Raw genomic sequence first — 15874 nt, forward strand, 5'->3', positions numbered from 1 at the left:
GGTGAAATGTGCAAAGCATATTTTATAGTCTTCACAGCACTTGTATTTTTAATCAAAACAAACACATTTGTGCTGAGTTTCTGCTAGATGCCTCAGCACGGATCCTTTGAATCATATTGTCCAGTGGGCAATTTTATTAATGTCATTGGAAATTTGTTTTGGTTTAGACCATGGTATTTGAATACTAATGACAGGTTGATGGCAAAGAATTGGAAACATGAATTACATTAGGTGTTGCAGACCCGTGAATTTAGGCAGTGGAGACTTTTCCTTGCTCGCCTTGGTCTGTCACTTCTGTATACACACATATATCTCTCTCTCTCTATATATAATAAAACTAAATCAGTGATATTTGAGGTATCATTTGGTCTTGGTGAATTTCCTGTATGCTCAAGCAATAGCTTGATTAAATGTCTTCAACTCCTTGAAATACAAATAAAAACTTCAAATACAGGAGGTGTATGGTACTGGAGCATGTTTACAATAGGTGAGAAAAGGAAGTTTAGAGCAATTAACTTCAGACCTGGAGTAACTGATACTGCAGGTTTAGGTTCTGTATCTTTTTCCTGAGATGGACTCACAGTTGAAAATGCTGTTTTAGGTAGCAAAGCTAATTTGAGACCAAACTATGAGATGTTTGAGAATGCAACACAGCCTTGCCCTGAACTTTACTGCCCAAATAAACAGACTTGTTTTCTTGCTTTCCACATTGCGTAGTCATTCATTGTGATATATAAAAGACTACTTGACTTATTTTTTGCTGGTTTACCCTTTGATCTGCCTTTGCACAATGCAAATAGTTGTGTGATGCCAAAAGCAATAGATGGGCTATCGAAAGCCAACAGCCTTCTATGCCCGAGAGAAAGTGCCGACTGCTGATCCTGGAAAACAGACACTGTAGGTGCCAGCACTCGAGGAACCAAATGTTTGCAACAGCTGGTATAGAAAAAAGTGCAGGTGTCTGTCCAAATAGAGAAACAGTGGAGAGGGCTTGGATTTTTTATAACGATTCCTCTGTGTTTAGGTGAGATTTGGGCTACAACCCCTGTATTTCTCCTACCCTGAAAGCTGAAGAGGTCACTTTGGCTGCTGCATCTGGTGTTGGAGTTGCTCTTCTCCATCTGGTCCCTCAGGTGGGGAGTCACTGAGGAGCAGGTTCAAGCTCTGCCAGGCCTGCTGCCGGGTTCTGAGTTTGGGATGTTTGCATGATGCATGCACACTTCTAACATGCTGCAAGGACAGCATGGACAGCTCTGTGGCAAGGTCTGAAATGAGTATGCAGGAATGTATGTATATTTGTGCAAAAACCTGCCTTATAGTGGAGGCTGGTGCATCAGCCAATCCCAAGAGGTGGAAATGTGCATGGGGAAACTGGAATAGAGTTACCAGGTACCCCACCTTCAGATGAGTTTACATGAAGGTTTAAAATAACTGCTTCTTTTATGAGTTTGGGTATCTTCAGTCTTCACTTTGTCATTTTTTGCAATACTTCTTTGGTTTGGGATTTTTAAGTCCTTGGGGACTGAGCTCTGGCTTGTGTTTCGGCTTAGCCCAGGGGGCAGGAAAAATACGGAGTCTATTAATTGTACATCAGATTTTCCCTATGATGTTGTTTTGTCTCTAGAGATTTGGGAGGGGGAGTATTAAGAGTTTGTCACTGTGATTTTATTTTTTCTTGGGATCCTGCTGATTTTCAAATGTATTCTCTGCATTTCTCTTCAGTCTTTTACCTACAGACTGCAGGGTACCCAGAGGCCAAGGGCAAAGTGAATAAAGCAGTTTTGAGTATGGCCCATTCTGAATGTCTCCTTGCAAAGTCCTAGACAGATCCCTGCCCCAGGGAGGGTACAGACATGGGAAAGCACTGAAAGAGGTGACAAAATCCAAATACAGTTGAATGCTTTGGTTGTGTTTTCTTGCTCTAGCGATTCACAGCAGTCACAGATGCAGCATATGGCTGCTGTAGATTGCTTGGTGGCACAGAGCAGCCAGGGGCGTATTGAGTGAGTCTGGCCCTATATTTGTTGGGCAGCAACTGACTGCTTAATTTCCACTCTAGTGAATCAGAAGGAAGAAGAGGGATAAAATAATGGGCAAAGAAGCGCACGGGCTTGAGTAACCGTGCAGAAAGAAAGGACATTGAACAGCTGAGAGAAAAGACAGATACTGCCATTCATTTCTGAAGATACTTCACAGAAATCTTTGGTGTAAAATGACAGATAGCATCAGCAGTGACAGATAGGAAAGCAAGGGAGAAAACATCCTTTTCTTCAGGCCACTGGAAATTTGAAGTCCTCATCTGTCTGTCTAGTTCAAAGCAGTATGGCTGAAGCCATACCGAAAAAGCAAGTGGATAATACCAGTCGTCACAGAATTAAAACAAGGAAGTTGAACTGTAGCCAAACCAGTGAAAGCTGGTGGTGGCTATTTAAGTGTTTCTATTTATAAAAAAGATATTTATAATCACAGACTTTTTACCTTTTCCCCTGTCTCTTTGATTTGGCGCGCTGTCTTCTTGCCAGAGCGTAATTCCCTGCCATAGCCTTTCATTGATGAATTTGAGCTTAACATCAAACACTGATAAAAGAGGGTGGGTTTTTATTATAAAAAGCATTTCGTTCACTTATTTTTAATAAGTTTTTGGGAAAACAGTTAAAGCTAGAAAATTGGCAGAGTTGCATGCCGAAGCCATAGAATTCCCTTTCTTCATACTGGCAAAAACCAGATCTGATCCAGCAAAATTATGAGAACTGGTCACCTACTGTGGTTTTGAAGCTGGCATATTAAGTATCAGATGTTTGGCTATTGCATATCTTTACTAATCTCCAACTCAAGTAAAACGCTTTAGCCTGACATCCTATAATTTGTTCAGTTTTCTAACGATTACAGATTTTACATTTCGTTTTCACTTTTCATCCAAAAACATAAGAATACACTCCCCTTGCTAAAGAACAGAGTAATTAATCATAGGGCTGTTTGTAAGGAAAAGGCCTGGCTGTGGGAATGGAGTCATAGACAAAGTAGAGAATAAAATGTCTATATGCCACTTCTTGGAGAAATCTCTGCAGTACATACTATGATTTAAACCATTTGAATCTTACTATAAAGGTATCTTAAGCCAGTATTTTTTCCATGCTTAAGGTGTGTTTTCACTGAAAAAGATGTTCTTATTGGAAAGATGCTTTTTAAAGATCCCATAAATGTGTTCGTGCTCTATTTCTTGGTTTTAGAAATCTCTTAAAATATTAGATTGCTTACACATCTGTTTTCTGCAGGGAAGACTCTTCCAATTTGGTCTTAATTTCTATCCATTAAAGTCATAAAGAATGATCTAACTAAATGATAAGGATTTCCAAGTGAGAATACTTATTACAATATGCAAGAAAGTCTGCATTTCAAATCCAGGTGTTATACTTCTCAAGCTCTGTACCTCCCCTGAATCCCTGAATGTAAATGTTGATCAGTGCACCAAGTGTTTATGCAAGTCAGCCACTGCGCGATGGCAGGAGAATTTGGAGAGCTTGTTTGGTATGCTGTTGTCGCTTTTTATCCCTTACCTCTCCGTGTTTAATTTTCCTCCCTGTTGCTGTGTCAGATGTCCTGCTCTTTCTCTCCAGACTGCTTCCTCATGGGTCATGTTCCTCTCTCATGACCTTCCACACATTAATATGTTTTTTCTGTAGTTGTTACAAGCCTGGGAACAGAGCCAGGGCTGGGATAACGACTGCTCCTCTGTCTCTAGCATTCAAATAGGCTATGAGGGAATTCGTTCTGGTGTTGCTGTTGTGAACAGAAGGTGATTCTGGTTCAGGTTGCTGTCTCGTGGCCGTGGTGGACAAGACATTTGGTCCCAGTTTTCCCAGTGTATACCCCTGCTTTTTGGTTTGAATATACTCACTGAACCTGCATCACCTCCCTCCTGTCAGGATGGGTGTTTTTAGGTCTGTGCTGCAAATATAACCTTTAGGCTGAACTATTTGCAGGGAGGAGATGGATGTGAGGAGGGAATCCAAGGCAGTTTGGCGGAGCTAACAAGGTGTCTGAGAAGCATGCACTCTCAGGTTCATTGCCAGGACCTCAATGCTACATCTGTTGGGAGAACAATTAATCTGTACAGTTAGATGCCATATATTTGCTGAGATGGTAAACTAAGCAAGTTCTTCTGCCTGAAGACTAGATAGATATGTCTTCCTTAAAAGTCTGCTTGGCCCATAAGGGCAGAATCTCTGCCCTATGCTTAAAAGGTAGGAATAGTAAGAGCTAATAGAAAAAATACATTTCCTACTCTGGCTTCTTTTCAAAGGTAATTGTTGCATGCCATAGAATCAAAGATATGATGAAATTTAATCATAAAGAGGTACAATTCCACTGCCTCAAGTGGGTCTTGACCTGTGTGTGTCCCTGAGGGACTGGGAAGGTGATGCTGTGAAGAGCATGGCCATAGCTGGCTGTTCACAGATCTCAGGAAGGGAGGAGAGCTTTCTCTCCAAGCTGGACTTCCATGCATCTGGTACCCAAGGATGTTAATGCAGTGTTTGCTCTTGTAAATAGGTTATTTTTCAGCATGACAGTGATTTTGATTAATAAACGTGTGCCCTCTATCTACGCCTGAGGGTTTAGATGTCATCATAAAAAGTGACTTTCGTGCCTGAATGAATGTGTATGTAAATTGTTTTATGTCCGTAGCTTTATTTATGCCCTGCCCCACAAAAATTCACTGCTGTAAGGGCTTCTGCATAACGTGCTTTTGAAGCCCAAGCAGCTCAATTGTCAGGAGTTGTATTTACAAGAGAAATTCAACAAGCCCATCAATGATACTGCGAGCATCTTGACACTGTCCATTATTTTGGCAATTGATGATGAAATTTCCCTTAGAGGAAAATCCTGTAAATGTATCATCTGTCTTGTAGTTTTAAAGCCAATCTTTTAGAATTCTGTTGCTGAGATACCATTTTCTGATAAATTTCTATGGGTTTGGAGTAGTTTCTAGGAGGCTTCTTTAGAACCCTCTTGATATGCTCCTTGGGCAATTCTCTAGGATTTTCCCTAGAATTATCCCTAATTGACATCATAAGTGACTTAAGGATATTCAGAAGAGCTCACAAGGGCTACTTCCAAGAGCATGAGTCATCTGTGACGTTGAGTTATAGATGTTGACTGTCTTTGAGCTCTGCATGCACACTCTGTGTCTTGGAATGTCCCCAAAGTGATGTGGTGGTGCCAGCAAAGTTGTCCTGTCCATCATGGCTGAAATTACAGTGGATTTCTTATTTCTTTTTATCCGCTGTAGGTGTTCTCTGCCTGCCGGACAGCCTGAACCTTCACAAAGACCAGCAAAGGTCGAACAAGCCTGGGGAGGTGCAGATGTTCAGCCAGTCAGAGCTGAGGACCATTGAGCAGTCTTTACTTGCTACGCGTGTGGGGAGCATTGCTGAACTCAGTAAGTACAAGGCTGTTGATAATTTTTGGTTTTCTTTACTCAAAATAAAGCAAAGTCAATTGCGTTGTCTGGTTGTGTGGAGGAGAGATGAAGGGACACATGAAATGTTGAAGGAGACGTTGAGGCCATGTTTATGTTCCATGGCTAGTTTGGAAGCTGAAACCATAGGAGGAAAGGAGTCTTGTGCAGTCTCATAACAATGCCTGTGACTTGTTTGCATACACTGCTCTTATTTTCAAAGGTGGAAGACGCTTTATTTCATCTTCTCTGTTTTGTGTTTGAGAGCACCTCACAGCTTGGCCAGACTTGCAGATGTCTGTCGTATTGATGTTCTATCTCATTTCACTGGGATGCCTGTTTTGAGATGGGCAGGCAAAAACCTGAAGGCTGCAATAAGTGAATGAAATATTGTTACAAATTTAAAATGGAGCTAGTTCCACCCGTCTTAGAGAGGGTCCTTCACCTTTCCTTCTGCAGTTCCAGCAGAGGAAAGAACCACAACTCAAACCTGCACTGGAGGAATTTTTGTATGGAAGATAAATTAGTTGCTACTAATCAAAATAAGAAATGTGAGAATCTGTGATATCTATCAAAATCTGAAAGCTTTGGTTTCAGCACAAAGAAATTGTAGGAGGCAAAAGCCATGTGAGTCCTCATATGATGTGGAGCTAAAGTTACCAGAAGTGCCTTTTTTTAAACTTATTTTTTAAGAGAAAAGCCTTCCAATCACGTGTTTACAGTATAGTTAGAGATATGAAGCTGTTTGTGGGGAAAAAAGAAACATTCAGACAAAAAAGGGTTGATTTTTTTTCCTGAGGTCTGTCAGAAATACTGTCAAGTATTTTTTTCCTGAGGTCTGTTATGAAATTCTGGGGAGAAACTGAAAGGATTCAAAGCTATGGAGATACAGGCCACCCAGCTTACTGTTGTTCTTATTACTGAATCCTGTGTTACCAGCATCATAAAGTTCATGTATAGGGATCTCATGTTCATTTTCCTGGTGCTTTCTGTAGCAGTGGGAGTCTCCTCTGTAGCTCCGTCATATTGTCAGGCCTCAGCTTACTTGCTGTTCATGAGCCATGTGGATGCACGATGGATGTTTGCTGGCAAGCTGTTTTCAGCTTGCTGATTTTTCTCTGCTTTCATGAAACATCAACTAGCCAAGAGCACTTAGATGCTTTAGTGTGAAGTGTTGCGCTGCCTCTGGAATCAGGTGTTTGGTGTTATTCAAATTAAGTAATTTATGCTTATTTACTTCACGCTCATGAAACACACAGCACTACTGTCTGTATGCCAACTACATTATGTGCGATACAGCTCTCTTTCTAGAAGTACATATGGTTGTGTTTTAATAAATAAGTGATCTGTGGATATTTCAGGATTATTTTTTTTAATTCATTCTGGATTTTTGTGAGCCTGTGTATGAAACCCAAAAAGTCAGACTCCGTTATTACCCCTTCTCCCCCTTTTAAATTTGATTCCCAGAAATCTGTCATCTCTAAGTAGTCTTAGCTTAGATTCAAATGCTTGGTTGGTAAGGTTTGCTTTCTGTATATCTGTTGACTGCAAACACAGGCAAAACCCTCTTCAGGGTGGCCAGCTCAAAGGAAAGAGCACATCAGTGGGAGTTAGATGCAGCTGTCAGAGAGGCTGGCACCTCCAGCATGCTGGTAGGTCTCCAGAAAGCCCTCTGGACAACCATCGAGGGTGCCTCCCCAGCCGCTGCAAGCAGGCGCATGTCGGGGAAGAAGCAGTAGGAGGAATGGTAATTGGCAAAGCTTGTAAGGTTTGATGCTCAGCTGGGTAGAAATCTTTGCTGTGGAGCAGTGCAATGCAGAGCTCAAAACGCTGAAGGGAGGGAGGCACAGCATGTCAGTACTCAAAACCCCGTGAATTTGGGACAAAATCATGAAATGTGATGAAAATGGAAGGGTGGGAGGTACAAAGGGGTTTGCTCTCGCTCAGTGCTTGTGTATCTGTCTCTGGCATCAGCAGAGGCTGTGGCCTGGAGGTTACAGCAGATCCTCTGCTGTGGAGGGAGGCTGGGAAACCACAGCATGGGGGCAGAAATGCTGAGCAGTGGGGAGAAGCCAGCGGGGAACACCTGGGGATCAGAGCACGTTGGCGGGGAGGGAGTAGGCAAAGGAGGATTTATTGTTGCCCTGGTGGTGTGAGGGGGATGAAGAGCTTTAGAAGTGGTGTCACAGAGAGGAAAAAGGACACAAGTTGAGGAAGCGGGATATGAGAGAAGGGTTAGGTATGTAAAAGTCCCTGCTCTTATGGGGATGAATAAAGGTGGTGAGGGAGACTCTCTGGGGATAGAAGGGAATTAAGAGGATAGCACTTATGAAGAGGAGGAGGAAATGGCATCCTGGAGTGAGTGGCAAGGACAGAAGTTTGGCCTGCTGGACCAACGGAGCAGGCAGTTCCTGGGTATGTGTCCGCAATGTTCCACCAGTTGCAATATCCCAGCAGCCAGGGCTTCATTTCTGTTCTCTTGAAAAGAGTACAAAAAACAAAGGCAAAGAGTGATCTTGCAATAAAGCCAATTTAATTTTGTCTCAGGGGAAAAGAAAGAAAAAAAGCAATTCTAATTGAATGATATTTCTTATAGTTTATCGACATTAATAAGTAAAAGCATTGCAAGTACAGGGAACAGTTAGAATTAACAAGTGCCCGCATGCAGAGGAAAGGCTTCCCCTGCTCTCAGTTCTGCCCAGCATCTTCACATGGAGCAGTGTGGCTTGCTGCTGACCTGCTGGAGGCTTTGAGAGCAGGAAATCAAATCTGTCCTCTGGAAGATGACAGCTGGCAAACAGGGCCAGTTTATTGCCCACCACCTGGGCTTCAGCTCAAATCTTCTTACGTTTCTTTGCACTATGGCCCAAGTGGAAAATGGATTCACAGGGTGAAAAGCCGTGCGTCTCATGGTACCTTCACCTTGCCCTACAGGAGATGGCCCTCAGTTGTCTGCTCCCTTCGATTTTTCATGTATGCTGTCAGTCAGCATATTAGAAAAGTTCATTTAGGTGAGTTGTATCTCCCTGAGTGGTGACAGACATCAAAGAAAATTGGGAGAAGGCGGGAGGGTGGATACAACCATAGAGGGGAGGGCAGCACCCTCTGGGAATGCTGCAGAAGAGGTGGTCAACCCAGGCTGCCACTGAGCGGTCCCCATGGCCAGGCAGGTGCAGCTGGACTCAGAGATGCTGCTGTGGCCCCCCCCAAACCTTGCTTTCGCTTTCATCTCCTGGGGTTGGCAGGCAGTGGGCACTGGTTGTCGCTGGAACGGCCCAGCCTTGCCTGGCGGCGGAGAGAGGAGGTAATACCACTGCACCACTGGCCCCGGGGCGCTCTCCTGAAAATAGGAAGAAGAGGAGATGTTGCTGACTTAGGGGAAAAATCAAAGGGAGGTTTTGTCTCCAGGACTTAGGAGGAGAATGTAAATAGAGACCTAATTCTGCAATGCAATTACAGTGGTAATGCGCGATTCCAAAGAAAAGGCTTGAAAAATTAATGTGAAACCTTATTCATTAAAATATAATGAACACGGCACAAAGTTAAGGAACAACAATAAATCTGGCCTATGTTATATTGGCATTTAGTATTCAGGAATTGTAATAGCCTACTACAGTGTGTTTTAAAATAATTTAATTTCATTTGAAATGCTTATTATATAGAGAACATTGGGAAGAACTGAAGCACAGCAAAAATAATAGGATTTTAAACAGTAGCCTGACAGTATTTCACTGTTTAATCTTAGAGAAAATATTTCATGAGACTTTTTTTTTTCCCCTCCCTATTTTTCCTAAGTTTCCTTTATTTCCAGACCAGATGTAGGCGAGAAGGAGAATAGATCTGTTTGGGGTTGTTTTTTATTTTTTCAGAAGGTTTTGGGGATTCTTCTAGATTTCTAGTTCTTCTGTTTTATTTCCTCCCCCTTCAGATGGGAAAAAATAAGTAGACTGAACAGAAAAAGAGAGGAGTATTAGGGAGAGCTTTGGCTGTTGAGAGGTCCCATGATACTGCATTTTGACCTTCGAATATTTTTTCTAACTAACTTCTTTATATGCATGTTTGCAATCCACAAACATTTAGGTTGTTTTTAATGGCATAACACTCCAACAAATCTGTGCATCACCCATCTAAAAATGCTGCTGCCCAGATGCAGAAGGGATGAGGCTCATAACTGGAGGTCACTGGTTTTTTGCTGGATGAAGGAGGACCCTCTTTCTCTTGTGGTGACAAGGAAGAGCAAGTGACAAGCAGATCAGAGCCCTAGCACCAATCCTGGCATTAAGAAGTACTCCTTCTTCACTGCGTTGGGGTGAAGAATGTGACGTCTTAGTGTGTGGCTGAGCTCAGACAACCACCCTGTGCTGAGGCAAATGCATAGAAGGGTTGTGTCTCTTGAGCCTCACATAGGGATAAACTGTGGATTAGGATGTCATCCAACCCATGTCTTCATGCATGTCTTCAGGTTAGAACAGAAAACTGTTTGCTTTGAGTCCAAAGATGGCCAGGCTGCTATGGCTTTCCTGATGAGAAGTTTGCCACCCAGTATTGTGCAAACCGTGATGACCGGTGGTGGTGACATTACTCTGGGTGTTAACCACAATGAGTAGCCATGGTTTATTTTAAACTAGGATAATCTGAAGATGTGGATGTGGATTAACACTGCTGCTGACAGAGCCTTTTAGCCTTTGAGTGGTGTTTAACTTGTAGAGCACCTCTCAGATGTGATGCTTAGGCTAGTATTGCCATTGGAAAAATGCCACCCTTATCCATCATCCTCTCTTGGCCTTCACAGTATTGAATGTATATATTTCCAAAATGACAGCCTCCCAATAGATCTTGGCACACTTTCAGGGATGAAAGGAAGGGTTACTGCTTAAGTTGGAATATGATTGTAGATACCAATACTGGTTTTCATGTCTCCTCTCAGCCCCACCTGAGGAGATGATGAAAGTTGGCATCCCTTCCTTTGCCTTTTCATCCTCTGCAACCAACAGGAAGGAGCACTGCAGGAGCCATACAAACCAGTTCATGTCCTGTAAACAAGAAGTTAAACCTAGGCTTAGGAGCAAATACCAGGGTAAAGGTGCTTTCAGGAAAGGTGGCATCTGAAGGAGGGTTGATTTAGGTGCTCTACTTAGTGCCAGAACAAAAGCCTAATTTGTCAGATATTTTTTTCAGATTAAGCAGCATTGTAGAGAAAGGCCAGAGCTTATTCTCTGTGAATGGTTTGGTTCATGCAGTGTACTGCTGAGCTAAGTGGAGGTACTAGCCAAAACCTGAATTCAGATAATAGTGCTCCCTGCAGCGCAGGGTTCAGCCGTAGACTGGCAACTTGTGTGGATGCTCTCCACCTGTGGTGATAGTTCTTCTAGTTTATGAGGGACCTCCACTGGGTTATTGCACAAGATCGCTATGTCCTCGCTCTCCCACTGCTTTCTGGACCTCTTGTTTGAGGTTCCTCCTCGCTGCAATCCACACATCATCTGCTCTGTGTGTAACAGATAAAAAAGAGAAATTGTTGAGGTGCCCCCTCAGAGAACACAAGACAGATTAATGCAGTGCTTGAAAGCTAGGTAGTTCCTTGCCTCCATTAAGTGCTAACTGATTGCCGGCTCCCTTAACCTCTCTGTTCCCCTTGCAGCCCCCTCGGAGTGATGGACCTGAGCCTCCATTCACTGTCTGTGCATGAGAAGGGTTATGGGTTATTTGATGACCTCCTGCTTTTCTTCCCTTTCCCCTGAGATACCCACTATCATAAACCATAAAGCAATACATTTATTTACCAGCGAAATGAAGCAGGAGGGAGGATAATTTGAAGATACTGGTCTGTACCCTGCTGAGGCTTTACCTTCCCTTTCACTGCCATACTGACCATGGGGTTACAGTGGCTGAACAGAGGCAGCTATCACTTGCCTGGTCCCCATCTGCTGTCAGCACTCCTTTGGGAGCTCTCTGTCTCTCCCCACAGATAAGGTTCGGCCACCTTTGCCTTCCTGGGGGCTGAGCCAGAGTCTATCCCCATGCAGGTGGTTTTGTTCCTCCAGGGCCTCTATCTCATGCATTTGAGCCCACTCAGGTTTGATGATTAGAGGCAAAAGGCATTGCCTTGGTGGGTGGGGGATGCTGCAACTCCAACCCTCCAACATTCTCTGACACACCACTGTATCAGCACAGGACTCCATCACATACATCACGCTTGAGGTGCAGACTCCTCTTCACCCCTGAACTCCTGTTCATGACAGCACACTTGGTGTTAAAAGAGCATTTTTCTTTCCTTAGATTTGCAGTCCTCCATGTTCCTGCTGTGCAGAGCACAGGACAATCAGTCAGGCCAGGGTGAGCACTCTTTGGCTGGCCTGTTCAGCCATGAGGGGCTCTTAAATTCAGAGTTTGAGCACAGGGGTCTAGGTCAGGCCAAAGAAAATCTGGGAACTGTGGTCCAAAAGGCAGCGGCAGTCTGCAGAGGGAAGGCTCTGCATTAGGTCGGCAGATGAATAGCTCATCCGAGTCAAAGCTTGTTTTGTTTGGAGTTGACATGGTTTAAGAGGAATCAAACATAAACATCATGCTTACCACATTGGATTGGAGATTTTGAAGGTAATAGTGTTGTTATAATAAGTATGTGAACTTGAGAAGGTTTAATTATTATTGTGGCTTCTTCATGGAATATATCCAGTCCCTAATTTCTCAGTCTTCAAAGGCTTTGCAAACAGTAAATCGCACACGAACGCTTCTCTGTACTATAAATAGAAGCCTTCTTGTGATGGTGGGATAAGGGGAGATAAAAGGTTAAATGATCTGTGGGAGGCCACAAAAAAGCCACTGTCAGGAAATGGACTGCTTGTATCCTGGTCCTGTCTTTCGGCACTGAATTCAGAGTTTGGGACCACAGCTCTTTAGTTTGCTCTTCTGTGGCAGAGACGATTGACTGTTAGGAGAAGAAAAGGTTGCCGGGGGTAGCAAATTCACACAGGGGCATGGTATGGGCATGTGGAGATGGCAGAGATGGCGAGGTTTCTGCAAAGTGGGCTCAATGGTGAATCTGTTGCATGTGAGATGCTCCACTGGGTGTGGGTTATGGCACCCCAAATGCACCCACAGCCTGAGGAAGCTGGCTCTTGAATCTGGACTATACTGTGTGCCAAGTATAGCATAGCTTTATGTAGGAAGACGCTTTGAGCTAAGAGCATTGTGCACAGTGAAATATGTATTAAACACTTTATAGTGTGCATCCACCTAGCTCTCTGTGCACTCCTTTCCTTGTATAGATGGGTCATCTTGAGTTAACAATGGAAAGACCTCCAATAAATCATTTGAGGAGAGATTTCACTCAATCAGTTTTGGCTCAGCTGGCTTTTGAAACATAGAGATTGATGCAGCAAACGTAAAGAGGTACAGCAAACACGGAGGAACAGTATAGCTGAAATCAAGAGCGTAGGATGGCTGGGCATAGGCTGACTGAGTGGATGGCTGGAGGCAGTCTGCTGTGGTACAGGAGACACAGTTCAACTGCTCGTGTTCACCTACATTCATGCGTTTACAGGCATATGCTGGCGTGAGATTTAGCAATGCGTCTCTTCAGTGCAGACACCAGTGGAAACAGGGAGGTAGGAGGAGAAACGTAGCTACAGTTTGGGAAGGATGCAGGATGGTCATGGCTAGCAGGTAGCAGTCTGATTCAACAGACTATGGTTTATTATCAGGATTATGAATCATGTTCTCAATGCAGTCTCCCCAGAGCTGGTCATGAGCAAACCCATAGATTCAAGACTTTTATACTTACGTGTGAAATGAATCCATGTCAAGAAAGTGAGTTTTGCACCTGGCTTACATGCTGGTAAGGGGGCAAACATTGGAAACTAATGGCCATGACATGAAGTTGACACATGGAGTGCAGCTCCCTGACCGATACTCCTCCTTTCCATGGTCTGGGCAGGACAAAAGGGGACTCTTTAAGGATAAGCACATTGAGGGCTCTGAAGGATAAGCACAACTCTAGTCTATGGCTTTGGCCCCCTCTTTGCAGGAGAAGATATTTACTCAGGTAACACTGGCTCTGTCAACATGCAGGGTATGATTCCTGAGAGCAGGCTACACACATTGGAGTCACGGGCAGCTGGATGGGTGGTCAGACCAGCATTTTCAAACTGGTGTGTGCTGCCTGCATGATGCTGCCGTGCTAGAAACACAGCCTGCTGCTGCTTCACACGATGTCCTAACAGGACATGCTGTGGATGGAAACAGATCTTTTTCTGTCCCCTGGGGATTGAAGGAAAGATGCAGGCCAAAGAACTGCATGGCTTGTTTTCAGTGTGCAAAAATACCGTGGTTAGGCTGTTCTTGCAGTTTTAGGACATGCTTTTGGAACAAGAAAAACTCGAGGTAGGTGTTACAGGGAGCAGCCGTGTAAGGGTCGGTCCATGACCTCAGGGTCGTGGTTGGCCAGAAACACACCCTGCTGAATGTTGTAGGCTGTGGAATTTCATCCCTCTGAAAGCAGTGAGCCTGCTAATAGGCAGATATGATTGCATGATCAGGTCCATCATGACACAGGAAGCTTCTCAGAAGTAGGCATTGGGCTTCTGTCATTTCCTCTTTCTTCCTCCTCTTTTCATTACCAGACTGGAAATGGATGTGCTATTTTGTAAATACTGGGCTCTAAAATAGTAAAACAATGATAATAGTTTCTACTGAAGCCAAACAAAATAAGAAGATAACAAAAAAGTTTTGCTGGTCACTGCGGAGAGGGCTCGAGCCATCCACTTGTGTACTGCATATTGTTCTATGTTTTATACCAGCCCCATACAGACTGAAGCAGCTTAACTTTCCCTGTCACATCACATCTTTGGCTTGAAGTCAGTGAAGCTGTTCCTTAAATATTCAGTATTGCCTTAAACCAGGCCCATGTCACAGCATGAACATTACATAATGTTTTCAATCTTTAAATCAAATGTATGTGGACCTTGCATTCATAAACTGTGCTGAATTGACAGCAGCAGTGACGTTCGAGTCCTGTTTTAGTAGTGGAAGGGATGAAAGTGTGGAGAGCAGCCACTGTAGCTGCTCTCCACACACTGGGTTGTGGTGATAGTTTCCTGCGTCCTTTGCTAGCCCGTGTGTGAGGCATGGTGTTCCTCCCCTGAGCTGACATGCTCCAGCGTGGAGCTGCGTTGCCAGAGCAATTCCCCATCCCGATCCAGGGCTGCAAGGCAGTGCCAGCCTGTGACTTGCTGCTGCCTTTGCTGCTCTCTGGGAGCCTGATTTCCAGTTCTGGATTCCCAGCTTCAGCAACAAAAATATCCTCAAATATCCCCCACCTCGCTGTTCAGTTTGTTTTTTGCGTGTCTACCCCATATAACGTGCTGTCTTCCTCTCCCTGGTTCTGCCAGCAGAGCAGTTTGTGCGTTGGCTTGTGTTGCATAAATTACGGAAGTGTTTATTTGGCTTAAATTAAAAACAAAATAAAATTGGCAAGGCCTTTTGTCAGGCAGATCAGCTCCTCAGTCTGTTCCTCAGATGGGTTGCAGGCGGTGATACAGGAGTGAGAATGAGCGCAGGGGGCAAGGAGGCCCACCAAGACCCTTGTGTGATGCCACAGCCCTCGGGAGCCAGGTCCATGGAGTTAAAAGATCAACTGGGATTTTTATTTTTTATGGCTCTGTTGTTTGTTTTTTAGTCATGCGCTCAGAAATCTATTGGCCTTTCAGATGCACTCAGTTGATACAGCTGAGACACATCTTCAGGGCCAAAAATGATGCAGAAGAGCCAGCAATGCTCTGAGCAGGTAACCTTCCCTTGCAGAGTGTTGCTGTGCTGACCACGTCTCTGAATAGTGGAGATGGCTGACGTAAACTGGTGCGGGGGACTTGCCTCTCTGTGCTTAGATATGAGTTCAAGGTTGCCCTCGGTGTTCAGATATACCATGGCTTTTACCAGCTGGCAAGGAGAGCTTGTATGGGTTGGACTTCCCAGATGAGACTTGTGGCTGAGTGCTGGAGACCAGACCAGTGAGTCCCATCGTGGAGCTGGTTTCACATCCATGGGCTTTGGGTGCCGTGGCCAGGATCAAAGAGTGTTTCGACTCTTGGTATATTCTTTGGAAGAAAATGGAGAAGAAAAAACATATTAGCAAGGAAGAATAGAAGCAGCAAAATGTGGAAGGGATTGAAAATAACACACGTGCATCTCAAACCAGATGTTAACACTATACTACATTTTACAGAGTATGAATAAGTACTACCATACAGTGTGTGCGTGTGCCTGTCAGCTTCCTCATCTGTTCTTGGCACTGATCCCAGTGCACAGTCTTTGCTCTGAAGAATTTGCACTATAACTGGAGGAGGAAAAGGGCACCAGGGCATGCAGTGGATTGTCCGAGGTTATGCTGTGGAATAAAATAGAGAGCAGTGATTCCCA

General features: G+C 44.1%; 1 protein-coding gene across 1 annotated transcript in view; it reads left to right on the forward strand.

The window, feature by feature from the left end:
- The first annotated feature begins 3499 nt into the window (after positions 1 to 3499).
- Positions 3500 to 15874, forward strand: part of BTBD11 (BTB (POZ) domain containing 11) — a 75319-nt gene continuing 62944 nt past the window's right edge. The window contains exons 1-2 of the mRNA XM_010023852.1: positions 3500 to 3528; positions 5208 to 5440. Of these exons, the coding sequence (XP_010022154.1) occupies positions 3500 to 3528; positions 5208 to 5440 (262 nt within the window). The remainder of the gene's footprint in view (positions 3529 to 5207; positions 5441 to 15874) is intronic.

The sequence above is a fragment of the Nestor notabilis genome, unplaced genomic scaffold (assembly GCF_000696875.1).
Source record: "Nestor notabilis isolate BGI_N333 unplaced genomic scaffold, ASM69687v1 scaffold101, whole genome shotgun sequence".
NCBI lineage: Eukaryota > Metazoa > Chordata > Aves > Psittaciformes > Psittacidae > Nestor > Nestor notabilis.